This window comes from Alexandromys fortis, unplaced genomic scaffold (genome assembly GCF_014885135.2).
Source record: "Alexandromys fortis isolate MF-2015 unplaced genomic scaffold, M_Fortis_MF-2015_v1.1 scaffold_5, whole genome shotgun sequence".
Taxonomy (NCBI): Eukaryota; Metazoa; Chordata; class Mammalia; order Rodentia; family Cricetidae; genus Alexandromys; species Alexandromys fortis.
Window position 1 is genome coordinate 143694 of NW_026067924.1, and position 23007 is coordinate 166700.

The following is a 23007-nucleotide window of genomic DNA, read 5'->3' on the forward strand; positions in this document are numbered from 1 at the left end:
CTCACCGAGATCTGTCTGCCTCCCTAGTGCTAGTATTAAAGGCATGTGCCAACACTGCTCGGCACATGTTGGGTTATTAGTGGGTGTGCAGTGCTTCCCCTGACCAATCCCAGGATGGCTCTAGAAAGTTAGGAAACATGGTATTTGAGGAGTGTTTTAGTTGACCACACAGAGGCCAGAGGGCTGATCATAGCTGACTGGGAGTTTTAAAGAGGGGGTGGTTCTTTTACAGACAACTTCAGGAGGCAGGAGAATGGCTAGAATGATAGTCCCCAACCCACCAAGAACCTGAACCAATATGGATAGAATTGGTGTCACGGAGTGGTGCTGGCACAGAGCATCCAAAGCCCTTGTTAGCATCCCTGCCACCGTAGCCTGCAAATGAGGCGCTATGACTACCCCCGGTCAACACAGTCTCCACCTTTCTCCCTCTCTTCTTATGTATCCGACTCAGGTGAGATCCGTGATTGGGCAAACCCATGGGTGTGCCCACACTTTCACAGCAAAGGCTACTGGGGAAGAAAGCCATTGGCTTGGCTTCAATACAGGGTACAGCGTGTGAGAGAGGGAACGGTAAAGAAACTGCTGACAAGACCACTCCATTTCGAGGGGGCAGGTTTTTACTGTGACGAGGAGAGAGAAAATATTCAGGGGCATCTGGACATAGGCTGTGGGAGAGAGTAATGGTGACAGAAAGATAACAAGAGCTAGAGAATGGGGCACGGTGAGAGAGAGAATAGCAAGGGATAGACCAAGAAGAGCTATAGAGGGAGTGTGGGTGGGCAAATCCCGTGGATTAGACAGAGGAGGAGTAGCTGCTGTGGACCAGGTACTTGTGATGCTGAGGGAGCCCGGAGGCCAGCATGGGCTTTGACATACTGCTAAGTGCCACAGGTATATGTCAGCTGGAGGGCCATATGTCCCCTCTGCCAGAAGTAAGGGAACTGGCTCCTTTGGGAGGGGGGGACAGAAAACCTGTTTCACAAGTTCCTGAGGAAGGCTGGCGTTTATCTAAAACAGAAATCCTTCTGCAGTCCAGCTTGAGCTCATTTCTGGATATTCGGACCTCTCGGGAGACCTAACATATAGAAACTGTGCCTCCTACCAAGAACCTTAGGTGGGTACATCCCAACAACACACTAAGGAGATAGAGGGGCTGGGCAGACTCTCCAATTGACTCTTCCTGGGTCTCCAAAAAGATAGAGGGGTAGGGCACACTCCCCAAATGACTCTTCCTGGGTCTCCAAACATGCACACACACCCTTGGATGACTGTCTCTGAGCTTGGTCACAGACTGGACAGTGTGGTGACAATGTAGGTGAAGGTGTTCTAGGAGGTGGCTTGTTGATAATTATCCCCAGCTGTCATGAGTGGCGTGCGGACTCTGGTTTGCCTGGGGCTATGGGAGGGGATTGTGGCCGTCTCCTAGCTACGCTGCTCTTTTTTGGGTCAGAGGCTGTAAGGCCAGCAGGGTCCTCACAGTGTATGTCACCTGTCTCCCCTGACTGAGGATGAGAAGGGAGTTCTTCACTTCCTTGGGTAGGATTTGACCACCTGAGGTACTGTGGTTCTTGCAAGGGCCTGCAATACTATGAGTCTTGCTGCCCTAGGTGTTATGAGCATGACCCAGCAATTGCCCCACTCCGTGGTACCGAGCCTTGAGGTAAAGCCTCAGGCAAGGACGTAGTCACATAGCACCTTTGGCCAAGAGAGCGAGTGCTGACTTGTAGAAGACAGAGCCTTGGCATCTGTTTACTGTGAAGCCCTGTCACCACGATGGCCGGTTTCCTCAGCCACCCTCCTCCCTGAGAGTAATCTTTCAGTTCATCTGGCCAGTTTATTGCCTCAGATGTGGAGTAATCAGACAGTTGACCTCAGGCAGAGAGAGCAACGGCCCTCTTGTCCTGTGGGCAGCCTCTGTCCCCTTCTTACTTCCCCCCTCTGCTCTTCAAGCCCCAGGTTTTGCCACCTCTGTGGCCCCTCACCCCCATCTCATGAGCCGGGGAACTTCTTCCTGAATGCTTCTGGCAGCCCCGAGGCTCAGATATTTGGTACAAATCCTTCCCCAGGCAGCCACTGTCTAGCCAGAAAATGGGAGCCATTGGGGCTGGCGAGATGGGTCAGCAGGTAAAGACACCTGCCACCATCCCTAACTATCTGGGTTGACTGGCAGTCGGGAGGAGAGAACCACCTCCCCCTAGTTATCCTCTGACCTCCACAACTGTGCCGTGGTACATGTGCACCCAGTAAATGATGAACGTAAACAAAATCCTTTTAAAAAATTAATGAGCAGCATAGGGCTTGGAGATCATAGCCCTGCCACGCAGCATGGACCCGGTGTGTATCACTGGTCTTAGTCACTATTGCAAAACCTCAACTTCTCCCCATTCTGCCAGAAACAGGCTGCATGGCACTAGTGTGGTGCTTTGTGGGCACAGAGTAGCTGGAGTCCTCTTTTCCTTCCTACTGCTGCCCCACCCCGCACCTGCTCATGCTGTATGGAGCGAGCCAGAGTGGGGACACAGTCACCTTGGTAACAAGGAGACTAATAATAGGTTAATAATAGGTTCTTTTTAAAACCCTGGAGTACCTCACCGCGTCTCTCTGATGGAGTTAACAGCTCCCGTAAGAGCTAGCATTGGGAAAGGCGTGCAAGACAGACACAGGGAGGGGTACCACGCTGGCAGATGCCAAAGGCTCCCAGCAGGAGGTGCAAATGAGCAGACTGCTGGGAGTCACTGGAAGACAGCCTTCTAGGATGACCTCTGCCCCCTCGGTAGCACTCCCTTGACCAGCTCAGCGGCAGAAAGGAGACCATGGGTGGCAATCGCTGATCTGACTGAAGCGTCTAAGGCAGAATGTTCCAACTAGCCAGAGCTCCAGAGGAAGTCAGATGGCCAGGAGGAGGAGGAGTTAGCCTCCAGAATCTGCACTGGGCAGGTGGATGTGGGCATGTGGCAGGGATGTTGGATCCAGATGAAGCTACACCGCTAGTAAGAAAACAGGAAGTCTGACCACTGCAAGGAACCAAATTTAGCCAACAGCTAACTATGCTCAGAGGCAGATTCTTCCCCAGATAGCCTACTGGACCCCTATGAGGGACCCCATTCGCCCACTTGAACTTTTGATCTAGAGAAGTGAGTGCTGGCCAAGGAGCATCGTGCAGAGCAGTACCTCAATAGGAAAAGCCATGCAGGGGGACTGGGCAGAACTAAGGATGCATGTGCCATCTGCCATGTTATGCTGGGGGCCCTGGGGAAGAAGAGCAATGTTTCTAGAGCACTGCACTTTTTAGGAGAGGCCAGAAACTTGGGTGTAAACCAGAAGTTTCTCATCCCACCTAGTCCCATGGCTGCTTTTAAAATAACCACACTGAAGCTTAATATGAATTACAAACTGTTTGGCCTAGTAGCTCAGGCTTATTATTAACTAGCTCTTCCAACTGAAATTACCCCATTTCTATTAGTTTATTTTTTACCATGAGGCTCCCAGCAGGAGGTGGCTTGTTACCTCACATCTTCTCTGGCAGCTGCTGACCTCTCCCAGACTCCCGCCTTCTTTCTCCCTGTATCTCTGCTTGGATTTTCCCGCCTGGCTCGGCTCTGTTCTGCCTAGCTAATGACCAAAGCAGCTTCTTTATTAAGCAATGTTAGTAAAACATATTCACAGCCTACAGAGAAGCATCCCCGGTCAATTGGGCTGTATAACATGTCTCATTTTTAAAACAGCAACAAAACCAAACACCTTTGGGGATAAATATACGCAGATTTCCTGTCTAAAGCACGATCCTTAGAAGGTTGCCACTGCCTCCCTCCTTTCTCCTCTTTATTTTTGTGAGACAGAGTCTTAACTCTGTAATGTAGGCCTGGCTGGCCTCAGATTTGTGAGGACTCTGCCTCCTGAGTGCTGGGGTTATGGGTACGAGCCATTGGCCACTCCTGGCTTATTACTGCTTTTGTTTCAGTCCTGGGGATGGAACGAAGGCCATGCTAAGCAGCTGCTCTATCCCAGCCTCCCTTTTTTGAGATGTCGCCTAATTTGAAGTCTATGGTCTTTCTTACCTACAGGGAGGATAGTGTTTCTCTTGACAACACTGGCTTCAAGCAGCAGGTAGTTTGTGTTAAAGGCTGTGAGGGCCTCTGGAGACATCAGGAGTTGCGGTGAGAATTCACCCTCCACCTGTGCCGGGGGAATGAAATTGTTGTCGGACCTGGTACCCTCATGGAACCCAACCGTTTCCGTTCTCTTTTCTACTGACTGATGACACTCTGCCTTTTCCCCACCTTCCATCACTGCCCCGAGTGACTACTTTGATAGAGGAAATTATGGCTGTCATCACTTTTCTTTTCTCTGTTTTCCTGGGATCCAGCTGGTGCCTTGGGCTCTGTCCTGTCTGAGTGGGGAGATGGTGGTCAAGACTCATGAGTGGCTGCCCCCAGCATCAAGGCCACTCAAGCTCAGCGGGCATCATCTGGTTACTTAGCAGGACTGCTGAGCGTTCACAGTCCTGGCTGGCTCCGTACCCCACCCCTCCATCTTTCTGCCCTTCTAGGCGGGTCCACATATGTAACCTGATGGCATGTAAAGTCTTCCCCAGATCTGCCTACCTGGAGACCTGGTCACTACTCAGAGCTTGGTTCTGGCAGACTCCCCTGCTGTCTCCACACCTCTCTTACACCTCCCCTAGGCCAGAAGCAGCATCTGGTTGCTGTCACCAAATCCCTTACAGAAGCCATTAAAGGGAGGAGAGGCTAATCTTGGTTAGCAGTCTGAGGGGATTCCATCCATTAAGGAAGGGAAGGCATAGCAGCAGGGAGCATGCAAGTGGAACTCCAAGAAACAGAGAGGAGACAGGAAGTGGAAGTGCCCTATAAACCTCAAGGCCTTCCATGACCCACTTCCTCTCGCTCGGTCCCAGTTCCCAAAGTTCCACAACCTTCCAAGCAAACACAGTGAGCCCACAGAGGAAGGGAGAGATTTCACATCTAAAACAAAACTTCTGGGAATGTCCAGGCTGGGAGGAGCTGTCTGGAGCTTTCCCAACAGCACATTTTTCAGTGTTACCATAGCCTCGTGGAGATGTCTAGCATTTGGGGTATGATCCCCGCTACTCATTCTGTTATAATAATGCTCGCAAGACAGCATAGGAAATGTCTATTTCTCACAGGGCATCTGTACCAAGGGGACCTGGGGTAACAGACTGGAGTCATGGCATTGTTGGGCATGGAGACACCACTCTGTGCTGCCACCAGGACCTGCGGAGTCTGCCGTTAGAGATCTTAGTTTGGGCTAAGCCCCATCCTTGGCTTTGTTGAAGAAAAGAATTTCAGGATGAGCCAGTAAGAAGCCCAGCTGGAGTTATTAAAAGGTATTTTTTAGTAAATGCAAAAAGGAAGGTGTTAGGGAATGAAGGCAACTTACCTAGGTGTGGGCTTCTGGAAGGAGGCACGGGTCACTGTCTTTACAACAGCTATACGTGGAATTTCAGTTATTTCTGGTTAGGAATCGCAGATTGGTTCCTGAGGTGCTGGCACCTGACGGGGCTGTAAGAAGGTGAACTCTGGATCATTGGGGCGCAGGAAGATAGAGCTCCTCCACTATCGACACATTAATAGGCTTGTTTGCAAGGCGTGAGGCTCTTCCTCAGGTGGTTACCTCCACTAAGGCCTTGAGCTGGGTTTATTCATATTTTAGCATTCTTATTTACCAGGTTTTCTACATAAATATTCTTTGTGTGCAGGCAACCATTGTGAATTGTGCTGTTGAGGGGCTCCAAGCAGACTCCAGAGTAGAGGGCCCCTTGCCCTTCCATGCCCCTGGAATTTTCCATCATCTTTCCATCCTGCCTCCGTGGGGAAGGTCTGTAATGAATATGGAGGGGGGTGGGGACACACACGCATGCTGGACTTGGGGTGCATCCAGTGTAGACAAGTCTACACGGCTACTTCAGTTCAGTTCCAAGCCCCGTCACTGTCAACCACTCTCATTTCCCCTTTCATTAGTGGTGACCCTCTTTCCAAGCCCAGTGAGGGCACCCAGGGCTGTGACAAAGGAGCTGAATATGGGTCACCCTGACCCTTTCCATCTCAAGTTCAGAATTAGGGTGGAAACTTAATCAAGTCGCTCTGAGACTTGCAATGCCACCGAGCTCTGCATGAGGCTCCCCAGCCCCCTCTGTCCTGATTTCCCATGCTCACTCACTACAGTCACACACTCTCTTCCCAGCGTCCTTTGGGGCTGCATGCTGCAGACATTGCTTGTACGCATAGACCCCCCCCACCCCCATAACCAGTGATGATGGGGAACACATAGCAGGGTGAACAACTTGCAAAGAACCACCACACCAGTCTTAAACTGGGGTGCTCAGAGACAGGGGTGGTGTACAAGATCAGATGGGCTCCAGTTCAAATCCCAGATCTCACCGGTAACCTCCAGAGGGGATGGTATTTGTGTCTGCCTCCCGGGATTGGTACAGACTGAACAGTAGAAGAGCAAGTAAAACTTGGAGGCTCCTCTGGCAGAAAGCAATTCCTTAACTCAAGGCTGTGGCTGCTATTTTTAAAAATATTTTAAATTATGTGTGTGTCAGGGGGTAGGGTATGTGCATGTGGCTACAGATGCCTGCAGAGGTCAAGAGGTATCAAGACCCCACAGTTAGTTATAGGCAGTTGTGGGTTGCCCCATGCAGGTGCTAGGGATAGACCTCATTCAGGTCCTTTGCCCAGAACGGTCTGTGCTCTTAATCACTGAGCCATCTCTCCAGTCCCTTGTACTTACGATTTGTAGGCAGTGCCGATTCTTTTCCAGGATCAGATGAGTCTTCTGCATTGGGAAGTCGCCCCTGCAGATGCTCAGGGAGATGAAGAGTGGGGTCTGTCTCTTCCGTGGGGTCAGGGCAGGGAGGGGGTCAGGACGAGCCATCTGTGTTGAGGCTTTTACTTCTTAAAGTATGTGGGGGGGGAGGCTGGAGGGTTGAAGGTGGGGGTGGAGCAGGGCTAGGGAAGAATTGGGAGAAGAGAGAAAGGATGGATGGAGACAGGGCTAGACTAAAGGGCGAGCTGCTGTGAGTGGGAGCTGGCCACCTGTTTCACCTCTGGGCGTCAGACAGTGAGAGGTTGGCATCTGTGGTGTCCAGGACTCTGGCTCTCACTCCTCTTTGTCTCCTTCACTTCAAGACCTGGTTCTGCTTCCCTTTTAAAAAAATAACAACCACAACAAGACTTTATTTAAAAAAAAATTAGTGCTGGGTATGATGATGCATGACTCCAGTCAAAGTACTCAGGAGGCAGAGGCAGGTGAGGCTCTGTGAGTTCGAGGCCAGCCTGGTCTACATTGAGAGTTCCAGGCCAGCCAGAGCTACATAGGAAGACCCTGTCTCAAAATAAACGAAACCCCAAAAAACACAACAAAAATTTCATGTATATTAGTATGTATGGAAATCAGAGGTGTCCAGTCCCTCCCACCCTATGTGGGGGACTGGAGTTACAGGCTGTTGTGAGCTGGGAACTGAGCTCAGGTCCTCTGGAAGAGAAGTCCACGTTCTTAACCACTGAACTATTTCTCTAGACCCCCAACAAAATCATTTTAGAATGACAGGTTCTTTTAGGAATCTAATGAGTCTAACCTTGAGAAAATTGCACTTCACAACAGGCACAGTGTTTTTTGTAAACAATCCAGATTTGGTGGCTGCTAGGATCTCAAGTAAGTACCTCTGTTTTACATCATTTTCTAAAGGGGACATCATCTTAAGGTCGAACAGGCAAACTCCTACACAAGCTTCAGAACCCAGCAAGCTTCAGAACCCAGCTAAAATGTTACCTCTTGAATAGAGCTTTCTCACTTGCCCAAAACAGCTGGACAGCTGCATTGCTTGCTCATCTCTTGGATGACCTGCATCCTGTAATCACTCATTGCCTGGTTGGTTTCCTCTACTGATTGGATTGGGAGCTCCTGTCCGTCTTCCTCACTTGTTGGTCCCAGGGTCTGGGAGTGTTGGAGGTCCAGCTATAAGTTAGGATAAGGTGTTTCCTGCAGTAAAGGTCAAGAGTCAGGGTATAAGTTAGGGTAAGGAGTTAGCTGCAGAAATAACTTCTCTATATCCTCTGACAAGGGGAGGAAACCCCATCTGGTGGAATGTCTTTTGGGGGTCTTACCAGTCTGCTGAAACAGTTGCTCAGGACTTCCAGATCATAAGTGACCATCAGCACAAGTGGAATGACCAGGAAGAAGCTTGGGAACCTGGCATTGGTCTTGAAGATGCCACCCTAAGATTAGATAAGGGAGCGCGCAGCTGGAACTATGCCAGTGGCAGTAGCTGTGGGGTCGGGGTACTTTAAAGATCCCAGCTGCTTTTGCCTGGATGACTCTGGTTCCTGGGTGGCCACCACCCTCTGCCTGCTCCCCGGGAGCTCAGAATGTAGGTGTCTCTTCCCAGAGTGTCCATGGGAAACTCCTCGCCTAGGTTCCCAGGGTATGTAGGCACTATTTGCATGGAGGATGGCCCACAGAAGTTCTGGTCCTTTGGTGGTCAAGACCTGAGTCAGAACTCAGTCACAACCTGGAGATCCTGAGCATGAAGGAGATGAGGGGAACAGCTGCTTGCAGATGGCTTTAGTATCGTACAATTGAAAACGTCTTCCATCGGTAGCACCGTTTCCTTGTGAAGGCCATGGGCATTTAGCCCAGTGACAGGAAACACTCAGCAGGCTGGAAGAAACTGTGAGGGACCTTAGAAGGGCATCAAGCTTCTGCTTCTGATGAAAAGCTCCCCCTACCTCCTGCCAAGAGTTTGTTTACCATCCATTATGCTCCCAGTTTCAGCCCCATGCCTACAGGGGGGTGGTTCCTATTTTTCTCCTTAATAACCATGGAGCTCTCACTTTATTTGTTGGTGGGGGTTCCAGTCCTAAAAATGAAGTTAGGTTAGATACAGAGGTCTCCAAAGACCTGTCTTAAGGTCTGCATCATTCTACAAAGGACAGAGGCCCATAAAAAAAAAAAAAAGTCAAGAAGCCTTCCCCAGAAGACCAAGACGTCTTCTCTACTAACTCTTGCTCACACAGCACCGCATGGACAGATGTGGCCATATCCCAAGCTACTTATTTCTGGGCATGGGGACAGGTCTCTCAGTGAGCCAGCTGAGTTTGGAGCTGTGAGAACAGTCCCCAGCCACTGGGGTGAAGTCACGGGGTGGCTAGTATTGGTCCCAGCAGCAGCGGGCATCCAGAATGCCTGCTGGATCCCATTGCTGGGAACATCAGAGGACTTTGATGGAACTCTCCCGGTGTTTGCAAAATGTTTGGGGTTTGCGAAACCACAAATGCCTCTTTCTCGGCCACTTCTTTCGCCTTTCATCCGCTTTGCCCTTCCTGTGTGTGCAGAGAGATGGAATCCATGTGTTCCAAGGGCCCTTTGTTGAGTTCGCCACAGTGTGAATATTCTAGGAGATTGTTGGAAGTTCCCAGGGTCGGGGTCCTCTGCCCTTGAGGGAAGATGCATTCGCTATGAGGTGTGCGTATACTGCCACAAGGATATGGGGTGGTGGCCATGGCTCTCCCATCCTTTCCTTAGAGAAGGCACAGTCTGACTGCATATGGTGAGTCCAAAACAACTTTTTCTCTGGTGATGCAGCTCTCTGATCCCAGCTACTTGGGAAGTTGAAGCAGGAGGATCACAGTTTCCAGCTCAGTGGGCTAACGGGGCTATTAAAGTTCTGCCTGGGCAACCTAGCCAAACCCTGCCTCAAAAAAAAAGGGAGGTAGGACATTGGATTGCTGGTAGAGGTCTTTCCTAGCATGCCATGAGACCTTGTATTTCACCCCGCCTCCCAGCACCACATGCAAAGAGAGTCTAACAGCTGGAGGGGGATGGGTAGGGGGAGCATGCGCAGAGCCTGAGCCTCTGAAACTTAGCAAATTCAAGGAGTCCAAGAGATAAGGGTCCTTTCCCATCACTCTGAGTAGAGTCTCCCTGTCCCCTTCAAGTGTAGAAAACAAAACCAAAAAAAAAGGGGGGGGCATTTTTCCCCCTGATCATTGCAGGCAACGAAGAACAGATAAAATTGGAAATACTTCAGCTCAGTAAGAGAGTACCCACAATGATTGTGTCAAGCCCTTGTTCAGCCTCTAGACTGCAAAACTCTAGTGACCAGAGTTAAGAGTAAACCACTGTGAGAGTTCCCTGCCAAAGCATGCTTCTGTCTCCTTCAAGGGCGATGGCGTCATAGCATGTTGAATTCAGCCTGTTCACACACCACTGCCTCGCAGTCATCTTGCGTGTCCTTGAACGGTCTTTGTGGGTGCCATCTCCTGTGGTGGCTTGCTATTCTATTCTGCTGGAAGGCTGCACTCCAGTTTCCTTATCCATTCTTGGTCACCTATGCAGTTCCCAGGTTTTTGCTCTATAAATGTACAAAGCACCTTTGGAACAGCAACTGTTTGTGTTTTGGATTTTTTTTTCTTTGATTTCTAGAAGTTGCTTACAATGTTCAAGGATAGACTATAAAAAGGTGTTACCAAAACCCATCTGCAAAGCACGGCTGTCACAGACTGCAGGCCAAGGGCTATGTGTGATGCATGCAGGACACTCTGGTTATGACCATACCATTGACAACATCAAGGTTATATCCTTGAGGATCTTACTGGATGTGGGAACCCACAGCATGCAGCAATAGCCCAATGGGAGGGATGCTGTACCCATGAGGATCTATCTACAGATTTGGGGATGGGGTATTATTCTGTGTATATTCATCCTCCGTTTTTCAGAACACTCCTCGGGATCCTTTCATCTACACAGCTGCCCTTTCATGGCTCATTTGGGGTATGTGGTGAAGTGGACTGGTTTTGTTTTCATACTAGAAAACATTTCCGAAAGCGTCATTCACACGTGCAAGAGAGATGGTTTGATTCAGGGGAACTTGGGGTAGGGTCTAGCATCTGCCAGAACCCACACTCCACAGGAGTAATACAGATGTTGGCAGTATTTGTCACCCATCCTCGAAGGGATAATCTGTTTACATGCGCATCTGTCCTTGGCAGCACGAACCTGTTGTCAGAACACTGTGTGATATATGGAGATGGCAGCTGGTGATGCAAGCCATCATTACCTCATCCCACTGCCGGAGCCTCCATCCTCAGAAGGGACAGCCAAACTGCCGGATGGGACTGGCAAGCAGAGTCAGGCACTCTCTAATGCCTAATGCTGGCACTGAGGGCTGCAACTCGGTGTGCGTGTGGAAGATCATGTGTGGTGAGATATTTTGTTTGTGATCTAACAAATAAAGCCTGCCTAAAGATCAGAGTGTGGAGCTAGCCACTAGTTAGCCATAGAGGCTAGTCAGTGGTGGCACACACTTTAATCCTAAGGCAGAGGCAGATAGATCTCTGTGAGTTCAAGGCCACCATAGGCTAGGTGAGATTGATTCAGTCTAAAAGAGAAACAGAGCCAGGCAGTGGTGGCTCACAGCCTTAATCACAGTACTTGTGAAGAGTCACTCTTCTTTAATCCCAGTACTAAGGAGGTGGAGACAGGAAGGGATATGGTTAGACAAAGAAAGGAATATAAGGCAGGAGAGACAAGAGCTCATGGCATTCAATCTGAGGATTCAAGGAGACAGGATCTTGCCCCCTTCCATCTGAGGATTTGGTAGAGGTAAAAAGAACTCTAGTGGCTGGCTGCTCTGCTTCTCTGATCTTTCAGTTTTCTTCCCCTAATATCTGACTCTGGGTTTTTATTATTAAGGCCAATTAGAATTCACACTACAATCATGAGTATCTGTTGTGTGTGTTTTTTTTTCCCCACCTTATGCTAATCACTTCTTTTTGGCTAACTTGTCCAGGGAGAAAAAAAAGAGGACCCCTTGTCCTGGCAACCCCCTATTCAGGCATCTATAATTACAGGGCTTCCACAAACTCAGCTTGTTTAAGGAGTTCAAAGATTTTGTCTGGACAAGTGAGTTCTGGGCTTATGATTCATCAGAGTCACCTTGCCCTGGGGTCCCTCTCTCTTCTGCAGCTTGAGTGACCACATCTCCAGCCGAGCCTCTACGTACATCAGGCCATGCATCGGCTCGGTAGCTCCCTCTACATCTTACCTGGCTGGTTAGCAGGTCTGTGTGCTTACACTCCGGTTCCGGTTGCCCTTTCTCCGGGTCCAGCAGAGTTTTTCTTCCTTTCAGGCTCCTGGCTTCTGCAGAATAAACCCCGTGTCAGTCTCTGTGGTTCTCTCTTCCTTTGATCTGTTTCTGCTCCAGACCCAGAAGCATTTAGTCTCTAAAGGGCTCCAAGAGGCACCGTGCCGTGCCCTGTAATTTACACCCCCACTACTGACATAGTAGGATGCTCATTCTTACTTGGCCAGGCTCTGCTGGCTGAAAGCAATAAGACCATCCAGAGACAGATGGGGATGGACGAGGAAGCAGGTACTACCCACCCCTAAAGTGGAATGAATGCCGGGCTCTTGATGGCATGAGAAAAATATTCAACTAAGCATTGCCAGTGACCAAGTCCAACCATTCCAACAGAATGCAAACTAAACTCTGAATAGAATCCTGGGTGGGGTGGGGGAGGAACAGCCACAAAGCTTTCAGAGTATCATTAAGACACATTTGGTTGAGTCTGGAGGCTCGTGCCTGGTATCTCAGACCCGGGGGGCCGAAGCAGGAAGGTCGCTGTATCCAGGCCAGGCTTGGGCTACAGCGTGAACCCCAATGTCAGCCTTCTCTCCTCCAAAGGAAGCGCATCCTCACATTGGGACTCGCCTTCTCTGGCTAGGACCTGAACTTACATACCCTGGTTCTATACCGTTATTCTCTTTCCTCTCTAGAAAAGGCTATTTTTTTTAACAACATAGCTTTATTAAAACTTCATGTAACATATGAACTTAATAACTTTTACCTATGAGATAATTTTAGTGAAATATATTTTACACAGAAAAACATACTGTGTAACTAAAGATTTCAAAAGCAGTTTGTAAACAATGAATTTTTTTTTTTTGAGGCAGGGTTTCTCTGTGCAGTCCTGGCTGTCCCAGGTCTTTCTCTGTAGACCAAGCTGGCCTTAAACTAGTAGACCCACCTGCCTCTGCCTCCTAAGTGCTGGGATTAAAGGTGTGCGCCACCATCGCCCAGCTGCAAATAAACATTTCTTATTCTTTACACATTTGTAAAACCATCAAAACCATCAAATAAGGCATTTTATGTATTTAGAAATTCAGTATATTTTTAAATGCAGGCAGGCGATATAGTATATTAAGCATTACTCTTTAGATCAATGTCAATAGCTTAATGGTAAGAATTCAAGTAACATTGAAGTATGTAGGATGGATTTGTGTGTGTGGTGCTGGTGATTGAACCCAGGACCTTGCACATGCTAGGCCATAGGATGAATTACTTTTATATGTTAGGAAAGAGTGTGAAAACGGACACAGGGCTCTACTCCCCTGGGGTGGCTCTCTCCTCTACAGCATACTGATCTACCGTTTTTTTGCTCTCCTCAGGCATAGGCAAGAATGTCATTTGTGACCGCACGGCGACGCCGCTGGACGCCTTCCGCATGATGTCAGCAGCCCACTACTACCCCAAGCTCATGAGCATCATGGGCAACGTGCTGCGCTTCCTGCCAGCCTTCGTCCGCATGAAGCAGCTGATCGAGGAGGGCTATGTGGGCGAGCTGCTGGTGTGTGAGGTGCAGGTGCACAGCGGGAGCCTGCTGGGCAAGAAGTACAACTGGAGCTGCGACGACCTGATGGGCGGTGGCGGCCTGCACTCCGTGGGCACCTACATCATCGACCTGCTTACCTTCCTCACTGGCCAGAAGGCGGTTAAAGTCCACGGGCTGCTCAAGACCTTTGTAAAGCAGACGGACCACATCAAGGGTATCCGTCAGATCACCAGCGACGACTTCTGCACCTTCCAGATGGTCCTGGAGGGTGGAGTCTGCTGTACAGTTACCCTGAACTTCAACGTTCCTGGAGAGTTCAAGCAGGACGTGACCGTGGTGGGCTCTGCAGGGCGGCTCTTGGCAGTGGGCACCGACCTCTACGGGCAGCGCAATAGTGCCCCCGAGCAGGAGCTGCTGTTGCAGGACACTACATCCGTGAGCAACTCCCTGCTGCCCGAGAAGGCATTCAGCGACATCCCCTCGCCCTACCTGCGGGGCACCATGAAGATGATGCAGGCAGTGCGCCAGGCTTTCCAGGATCAGGATGACCGGCGCACGTGGGACGGTCGGCCTCTCACCATGGCCGCCACCTTCGACGACTGCCTGTATGCTCTCTGCGTGGTAGACACCATCAAGAGGTCCAGCCAGACTGGAGAGTGGCAGAACATTGCCATCATGACCGAGGAGCCAGAGCTGAGCCCCGCCTACCTGATCAGCGAGGCCATGCGCAGAAGCAGGATGTCCCTCTACTGTTAGCACTGGGACCTGGTGGACTCGACCTGCTGCATGGTGCCAGTTAGGGGGAAATGCACCGTGGAGAGGGGAGCCGTGGGTGGGGATTGTGGGAGGGGCAGCATGAATGCGCGGCACGTAAGAAGGTAGTCCCCATCCTAGGTAGAGGGCCCCAATCAAAGGTGGTGGTGAGCCCGAGATTTCGTATTCAGGAAGGCGTGTGAAAGGAAGGGGGGTATAACTAGCACCTCTGTAGTCCATTACTGTGAGAAGCAAGGAGGGGCCGCCCCCGCCCTACCTCATCCATCCATCGTGGCCATCTTTGCAAGCCAAGGCTATGTATCTGATGAGCTCAGTGGGAGCTAGGCTCTGTCAGCGCCCCCCACTGGCAGGAGAGGGCACTTCAAAGGGGTTTTTTGGTTTTGCTTTTTTTTTTTTTTTTTTTTTTTGATGTAGGGAGGTAGTAGAGGTGGGTGGGGCTGGTGAGAAAGTTGTCATTGGGGAAGCCACTGTGTGTTTTACTTTAAGGATGTGAAGGAAAAGTACTTGGTAGCAAAGTGCTCAGCTTCCTTGCTCGCTTTGTGTCCTAGGAAACATTAGGGCCTAACTGGCTCGATGCTGTTTACGTGGTAAGCGGCGTCTGTAATGGAGAGCAAACAAGTGGTAATCTGTCCCCCTGAGGTGACCCCAGATGACAGACAGGCTTCAAGGAGCCGCTTCAGAAGGGGGTGGAACCCGCATGAGTGGCAGTCAAACCGTCCTGCCACAAGGCTGTCTAAGCAGTGCTAAGAATGCCACACATAGCATGGGCTGGACTGTAGCTGCCTGCCTGGGTCAGGACAGCTACATTCCTGGGTGTCGCAGTATGAGCGCCCCAAAAGAAGAGAACACAAGTCAAGCCCCAGAGTTGCTGTAAGCCCAGCTGCCAAGCAGAAGAAACACATTTAGGAGGAAAGACATTAGACATTTGTGAGTTTAGATGGGAAGCCATTCGCTTCATGCCCATAGACTCTTTTTCTCTTAAGAAGAGTCGGGCTCTTTCCCTTACCCTTGGCCTTGATTTTTCAGGATTCCAATAGCTGGAAACTTGACTAGGTATTAAGAAAAAAAAAAAAGCCAACAGGGATTATATTCTCAGTGTTTCTAAAATGGGGCTTGAGATCCCCAGGAGGGGGTATACATAGGTGGAGAAGGTTCACATTGGGGGGGAGCATCTTTTACTTCCTCTCCTGATCCCTTGTCGTTTTACTCTCTGTGTGAAACTAGAGATGGCCAAGTACTAGCTTAGACCAAGTCTACAGACGCACCCTTGTAAATGTTGGCTATCCTCAAACATCACTAAAACAGTCTTTAAAATTCGAGCCTGGTCAATCACATCCAGTTTGAAAACAGGGACTTGTCTTTTTCTCGGTTGACCTCGCCAATGTTCACCCAGTGTGGTAGTTTTGAGGCTGGATACATAGACTAGTCCTTGGAAGTTGTCTGCCCGGAACAGCCAGTGCTCCTTCCTCGTAATTCCTGGGCACTGGCATACTGGAAGCCATACACCAGTGGAATGGCGGTCATTTTCCAGCAAGGAGGAGGTTTCTAGCGGGTGCTGCCTTGCTAGGAACCCCCCTGCAATATGGTAAAGTCAGTCAGCTGAAACTGGGAATCTGTGCACAGGGCCACATCATAGACTTTTTTTGGGGGGGGTCTTTCTCTCATAAATTGCTCTCTAGGGAGTAATCCCCCCTTAGCTACCCTGAACAGCTGTGACTGAAGGTAAAATCGGGGCATGGTAGATGACTCCATGGAGTTCGTTTCTCCAAGTCGTTTATCTAAGTAGATGTTCTTGAGAGTTCAATTTGTTTCTCTTCTTCCCCTATGATATTGGGGGCTTTCCCTCCAGAGGCCCCCCGATCTCTGTGATAAACATGCCAGGTCTAAAACCAAAACTCTCATTTGAGGCTAGGGGCTGCAGAAAAAAAAAATATGCGTTCTTCGAAAGCAGCACGGGAAAGAGGAAGCGGACTGAAACTGTGTCTACTGCAAGGCATGGGGTAGAGACAGGAGGGAGAGGCAGGCAGGGGCTTCTCTGAATCAGAGAACAACAGAAGATGGGTTTCGGCGGCTTCTGAAGTGTTCCTTCAGCCCTTGGGGTCCCACGTGCAGATTCTTGATCGGCCACAGCAATATGGGGCTGGAATCCCAAGCTTCTGACAACATTCTGCAAACTGACTTTGATCTAAGTCTTGGCAGCAACCCAGGCACTCGTAATTTCTTTTACATGGTTTAAAGGTTGGTGGAATGGAAGTTGTTTGGGGGCTTTTTTATTCATTTCCTCCTTTCCTTCTTGATATATATATATATATGAAAGTTTGGACTCCCAGAGATTTTAAGGCAAGGGTTTGGGAATGCCCCAGGTTTATCTGCAAAGTTTGGAGTCTAGAACTCCTCTGTGGCTACTGTCAGTTCCTCTAAGACTTCTCCCCTCACTGGTAAAATTGCATCTTGGGGTTCCTTCAAAGCTCCTTTGTCTCCTTGGCAGCACATCCCCCAGTGTCAGGTCCTGTGACACTCAAGGTACAGCGTCACCTGGCCTTCCCATCGAATGCAGAGTATTGTAGATGCATCAACTTATTAGCTATAAAAATAGTATTGGGTACTGCCTCACTCCCTCTCTGTATATACGAAGATGTAACATGCCCAAAGCCACATGAGTGAGCAAAACACAATGTGTACCTCTGTTGTTCTTGCCAGGAAAAGCATTTCTCATGAAGCCCTGTAGGGGGCGTGCTCCCACCCCAAGGAGCAACTGTAAGAGGCATGGTCTGAGATCCATAGCACTCTCCTTGTTGAGCAGGATGCAAAGGTGATGTCCTGCCAGCAGGTTGACAATTACAGCTGCCAACAGAAGCAGCTGGTTGCTCTTCCCCTTCCCAAGTGGAAATGTCACTCAGCTTCTTTTAAGATGGATTTCCTATGTTGATTTTTAATTGTGAATGACTCAGCCACCCTGGGCACTGGGAACTTTCTAAGCATTGTCGGCTATGATAGCTGGCCTTGGGTTTTGTTGCTGGGGGGCTGAGTGTAACATAGGAAGACGTCTTTTCCCAGGAAGCAGGGCTTCGGGGTTTATTTGGGACTTGGGTTGAAGCTGTGTGCGTCGTTCCGTCAAACACTCTCTTAGTCGTCTTGTCCAGTGACTGAAGCTATTGAACTTGACCTGTGGCTATAAATTAGGTTTCTGATCTGGTCTCTTTTCCCAGTGGGTACTGGAGGAACTAGGCTTTGTTAAGGATGCCCTGAGGAGAAAGTCAACCCAATAGCACATGAGAGGACATCAGGGTGGCATCTGTCAGGTTTTTCCTTTGAAATCCCAGAGAGAAATGTAATGGCCAAGAAAGACTGTCTCCTTCTTTCGTGGTAGACTCAGGGTTGAGAAGCCCATTTTCCCGAGCCTCAGTTTCTTCCTGACTGAACTGCCCCTTCAGGGCTACCACACACAGGGAAGGGAGGCTCATCCCGACAGTCTGGCTAGGTAGAGAGAGGCCAGGGTGAGAGCACAGACCCGCACCGGACAGGATTCACTGAGCTGTGACAGATACGCCCGTATTTTACAAACATGCTACAAGACTGTGTGTGTGTTAGGGACAGAAGCCAAGGCTTCGTGAATACTAGGCACGCTCTCTGCAACCCGTCCTCAGCTGTGTCTTGGAAGTATTCAAAAACCTTGGGACTATAGCGGAAGGGTCATCTCTAAATTTGCGCCTTTATGGAGGCTAGGGGACACAGAGTCAGATGCACTCCTTGAGGGTCCACTCTGCCACCATCACCTGCTGTGCCAGGCTGGATGTGAAGCTTGACCCTGACTAGCCTATGACTCTTGTTCCACCCACTGCTGATTTCCTTTGCCCACCAAATCCCTGAAGGTTACAGGACAGGGTGATGACACTGGAGAACGAGTTGGAGAAAATAGCACCTTGCCAGACCATCCTGTTCGTTTCCTTTGGGCAAGGGAAGGGGGTAAAGAAGGGACCATTTCAGGAGTCTGCAGGGTGGCTCCAGGGTCTTCGGCACTTACGATGTTCTGCTGGCCCACACTGGGCCATGTTCTGAGTTTAGCTGCGGCTTCCAGAACTTCTCTGCAGAGCTGTTAACGCCGCCTCGTACTTCTGTAAAAGTGAGAGGTTGGTGGTCTCCTTGGAGCTTGGCGATGTGAAGGCGGCATCAGTAAAGAGAAGGTAGCCGACCCCACTGGCCTTTTCTCCCCTGCATCAGGGTCTTATTTGCTGGAGTTCTTGAGAGAGCCAACGAAGCCTCTGGCTCTCCTCCAGGCTACTGACATGTTGCACTACTGAATACTCTCAGATCTGCTGCCACCTTTTGTTTACACCAGCAGGGAACAGAGTGATAAAGAGAACGTTATAGATGAAATGCTTGATGCTTAGTGCAGCCATCAAAGCTTGCCCGGGCCAGTGGAGCAGGGAAGCCGTCACGGCCATGGGGTCACCATGCCACTGTTGCTCTCTGCTGTCCCCTGCAGCCACCACAAGGGCTAGGCTGTCCAATAAGCCCTATAGCTTCTAAGTATGGCAATGGCTTATTTGTAGTGCCGAGTGACAGCCCAGGCGAAGAAGCAAAAGCCCATGACCTACCCTGCCTCTTTATTCTGCCCTGCCCCTTGTTTAGGGGAGGGAGAACTTTCTAGCAATTATGGCTTTGTTTGCTGCCTGGTGCTTTTATAGTATGTCATTTCCTTTTTCTAAAACCAAAATTGCATCGGTTTGGTTGTCACTGTCAAGGGTATATTTATTGTTTTACAAATGTGAGTATATATGTATGTATATGTATAAAACCAAACGTATATATAAAAAGTCAAGGCATGTCTACTAGATATTTTAAAGTTATTTATCAAAGGGGAAAGATGTGTGTTATAAAGTAAAACAGAGTCTATATTTTATATATAATGTTAGATAGCAAAAGATAGCTTATAAATTATAGAAGGTTTTACTTTTTGTTTTCTATTATTAAATGAAAAAAAAAGAAAGAAATTTAAAAGGTATTTAAAAGATACAGGAGAAGAAATGCAACAGTGCTCAGTGTTTTCAAGGCAAACCCTTAGGGAGATGGAGGTGGCCTGAGTCGATGGTACCCACTGATGCCTGTACGGTGCTCTGGCCTGGGGTAGGCATGCGAGCCAGCTGTCTGGGCTGTGCCAACATTGCTTCCAGCTGTTCATGAATGGATTTGATGGGATGAGCATTGGTGGGAAAAAGGATGAACGTGGCAAATAAAGTCTTTAAAGAAGAGGTGATTCTTGCCTGGTCGTGTTTTTCTAACCCCAGATGCTCTTGACTTGGGGGTCAGCTCAGTGTGTGGGCTCTGGAGCAGAAAGGGGGTACATTTGAGATGGGGGTTTGGGGATGAGGCTTCTGTCAGCATTCATGAAGCTACAAAGGTGTGGGAATCGTTGAATATGTACTGGAGCAATCTGCTTCAAATTATTCTGAAATTGTTGAAATAGAGACTAGGATTTGGGCATGTATGCATCTCTCTCTCTCTCTCTCTCTCTCTCTCTCTCTCTCTCTCTCTCTGTGTGTGTGTGTGTGTGTGTGTGTGTGTGTGTGAGAGAGAGAGAGAGAGAGAGAGAGAGAGAGAGAGAGAGAGAGAGAGAGAGAGAGAGAAGACCAGGGAAGATAAAAACACAGATTTTACATCAGAGGACCATATTTTAGAATTTTCTCATTCAATATCATGAAGTTGGTTTAGCGACACATGCCTATTATCCCAGTATTCCAGAAGTATAGACAGGAGAGTCAAGAGTTTAAGTCCATCCTCAGCTACAAAGCAAGTTTGAGGCCAGCCGGGTTACATGAAATGCTGTCTCAAAAACCCCCAAACCAAAAAAAAAAAAAAAAAGGCACTTCCTGACAAGCTTTCTTAAGAGCGTCTTTGTCTGCCTTGTGTTTTAGGAGCATTTGAGAGTGGCCATTTGGACTGAGTTCAACTTAACTGTTAATGTTGTGTTGTACAGCATAGAGTCTCATGATGGGCTTGGCCTTCCCTCTGCTGTGTCTTAGCAGAAAGTGCACAATCATTTCTTCTGGTCTGCACCCTCCCTTTACGTGAACAGTTCAAAAAGATAATTAGGACCACAAAATCCAAAACCTCCTTATTCACAGATGCCAACACACACACACACACACACACACACACTCCCTCATAACATTTTTTTTAAACAGCAAATTTCTGCATCCACACACCCGAGTACGGTACATTACCACACCTTAGGATTCTCCAGTGACCCTCGCCACTCCTAATCAAGGCCATGCAGAAAAGTGAAAGGGGTCACTTGCCCAAATGGTGGAGCTTGTTGAGACAGACTCCAGCCTCTCCTCTTCTCCCAGTGAACTATCCTGGGTACCAGCACTCAATGCACATTGCAAACCTAAGGACTTCTAAACATTTTCAGTCTAGGAGCAAATTATTCTTTCTCAGGTTGTGGGCTTTCTGTGTGATGCTCACTGCTCCCAAACTGGGATCATTTCTTGCTTTGTAAACCAGAATCATAGAGGCTGAGCGTTCCTAACCTGAACAATCTGAAACCTTTTGAGCGCCAGCGTGATGAACTCTGCTGAAATTCAGCTATGGATTTTCAGATTAGGGATGCTCAACCAGTATTCGTGTATTTCCAAATCCGCAAACATCAACCACAAAACAACAACAACAACAACAACAAAAAACAACAACAACAAAAGCCACCTAAAGCCAACAAGTGAAGCACGTCTGAGAATCTGCAGTCCACAGGGGCCACGCGTGGATTAGGACTACTCTGTCTGTCAAGCCTCGTGCTGAGCCACAGACCACATTAGGACTGCTTCCAGGCTCTTGACCACTGCCCAATGCCACAGCCAGTTTTCCAGCACCCCATCCAGGTTTCTCCCAGGCCAAATGGGAACTCCGTGTGTACTCCCATATCTGTGTGTCAACCCCATCCCAGCCCTACAAATAGCCTCACCTTCTAGTTTCCTTTCCTAACTTTTTGGAGGCTGGGTTTTTCTACATAGCCCCAGCTGTCCTGAAACTCACAAAGTAGACAAGGCTTGTCTCTTAAGTACTGGGATTAGTCTACATTATCATCATCACCATCACCACCATTCTGTATTTCAGTATCTATTATATTATGACAAGTCTGGTTGGTTTCACTTAAAAACACCATATTGCCATATTTTATGGTGAATTACATGTATACAAAGTATGTGGAAATCTGTGTTAAAACGGGAAAATCACTAAGCAATAAGATCCCACTTACTGAATCATGTCTGCCTTATTCTTGCCTGAGCAGAAAAGGTCCCTTTGCTCCCCAGACTCTGTCCCACCCCCTGTTGAAAGGCTGTTCAAGACATCTAGACGAGATGAAAAGGGCATCCTTCCACAGAGTTGGTGCCAAGTCACGAACACAGCTTTAAAGCCCTCTGGAACCAAACCTTGCTCCCAGAAAGCTGGTGCCACTGAAAACCCTTCAAATGCCTCTGCCTGCTCATTCAAGTCTGGGCTTCCTTTGACTCTTATCTCTGAGTCTGCAGCTGCTGGGTAAATTCCTGAGAGGTGACTTGAGCTATTGCCTTTGTGGCAAGACTGAGACCCAGCCACAGGTCTGCGAGATAAACGCCACAGACTCTAGCCTGGTGCGTCTGGACTTCCCCTAAAATGTTGTACTAATTACAGAAATACCTTTATCTCCTAATTACGTACAGATTCAGATTGCCTTGGATCAAACCACACGTTTCCCCTTCAGTTATCCGTGAAAACCGAAGATGAAATAACTTAAAGGAAGATTGCCTAGGGCAGTTACAGGTGTCCCATAGTGTCCAAGGGGGATGCGGTCCAGCATCCCTACATATGTCCAAGCCCACAGGTGCTTGGGTCCTTCCTGTAAAAATGGCATGGTATTGCACAGAACTTAAGACTAGCCTCCCATACACTTTAAATCATTCCTGGGTTACTTATGTACCAAACACAGGGTCGGCTGAGATGACTCAGTGGATGAAGGTGCTCACTGCTAAGCCTGGCGACCTGAGTTTGATTCCTGAGTGGTCATGTGGATAGTAGAAAAGAAGAACCAACTTTCAAGGGCTGTCCTCGAACCTCCACATGCATGATATGGTACCTAATCTGTGTGCATGTTTACACACACACACCCCATAACACACGCCTCAAATGCTTTAAAATATCAAAGACAATGTCAATGCCATGCAAATAGCTATTAAGACTTACTGCATAAGGAGTAACAACGGGACAATCTGTAATGGCCAGCCCACATTTCACGATGTTTTAACAAGAGTCGGCAACTCAAACTGATTTTTGCCATCTGGAATCCTATTACAATCCAATCCAAAGATAAACTAATTTGATATTTACTTGCTGGATAATGATAGCAGGAGACATTAAAAGTCGCCTTTTTCCGTACTTAAGCCACTGTTTCTATAAGCAGAAATGTTTGCACGGTGGAAACACTGCAGCTCTGAACACGGGACAACCTTGGCTCCAAGCTGAGAGCTCTGAACAGCATTCCTCAGTAGCATGTAGCATGACAACAGCGCACATTCTGTATAAAGTACACATGCGGTAT

The 23007-nt window shown here is 48.7% G+C and overlaps 1 protein-coding gene and 1 long non-coding RNA gene across 4 annotated transcripts in view; one reads left to right on the plus strand and one right to left on the minus strand.

Moving 5' to 3' along the window:
* Positions 1–19689, plus strand: part of Gfod1 (Gfo/Idh/MocA-like oxidoreductase domain containing 1) — a 99130-nt gene extending 79441 nt beyond the window's left edge. Inside the window, exon 2 of the mRNA XM_050142369.1 lies at positions 13495–19689. Coding sequence (XP_049998326.1) covers positions 13495–14414 — 920 coding nt within the window. The 3' untranslated portion in view covers positions 14415–19689. The remainder of the gene's footprint in view (positions 1–13494) is intronic.
* Positions 3985–7186, minus strand: LOC126501607 (uncharacterized). 3 transcript variants are annotated; one of them, XR_007591740.1, is made up of 4 exons: positions 6778–7186; positions 5708–5861; positions 5422–5543; positions 3985–4179 (listed from the first exon to the last, which is right to left on the minus strand). It is a non-coding gene; the product is annotated as an uncharacterized lncRNA (long non-coding RNA). The 3 variants fall into 3 exon arrangements; XR_007591739.1 differs by lacking the exon at positions 5708–5861; XR_007591738.1 differs by having other exon boundaries at positions 5422–5861.
* Positions 19690–23007: the final 3318 nt, after the last annotated feature.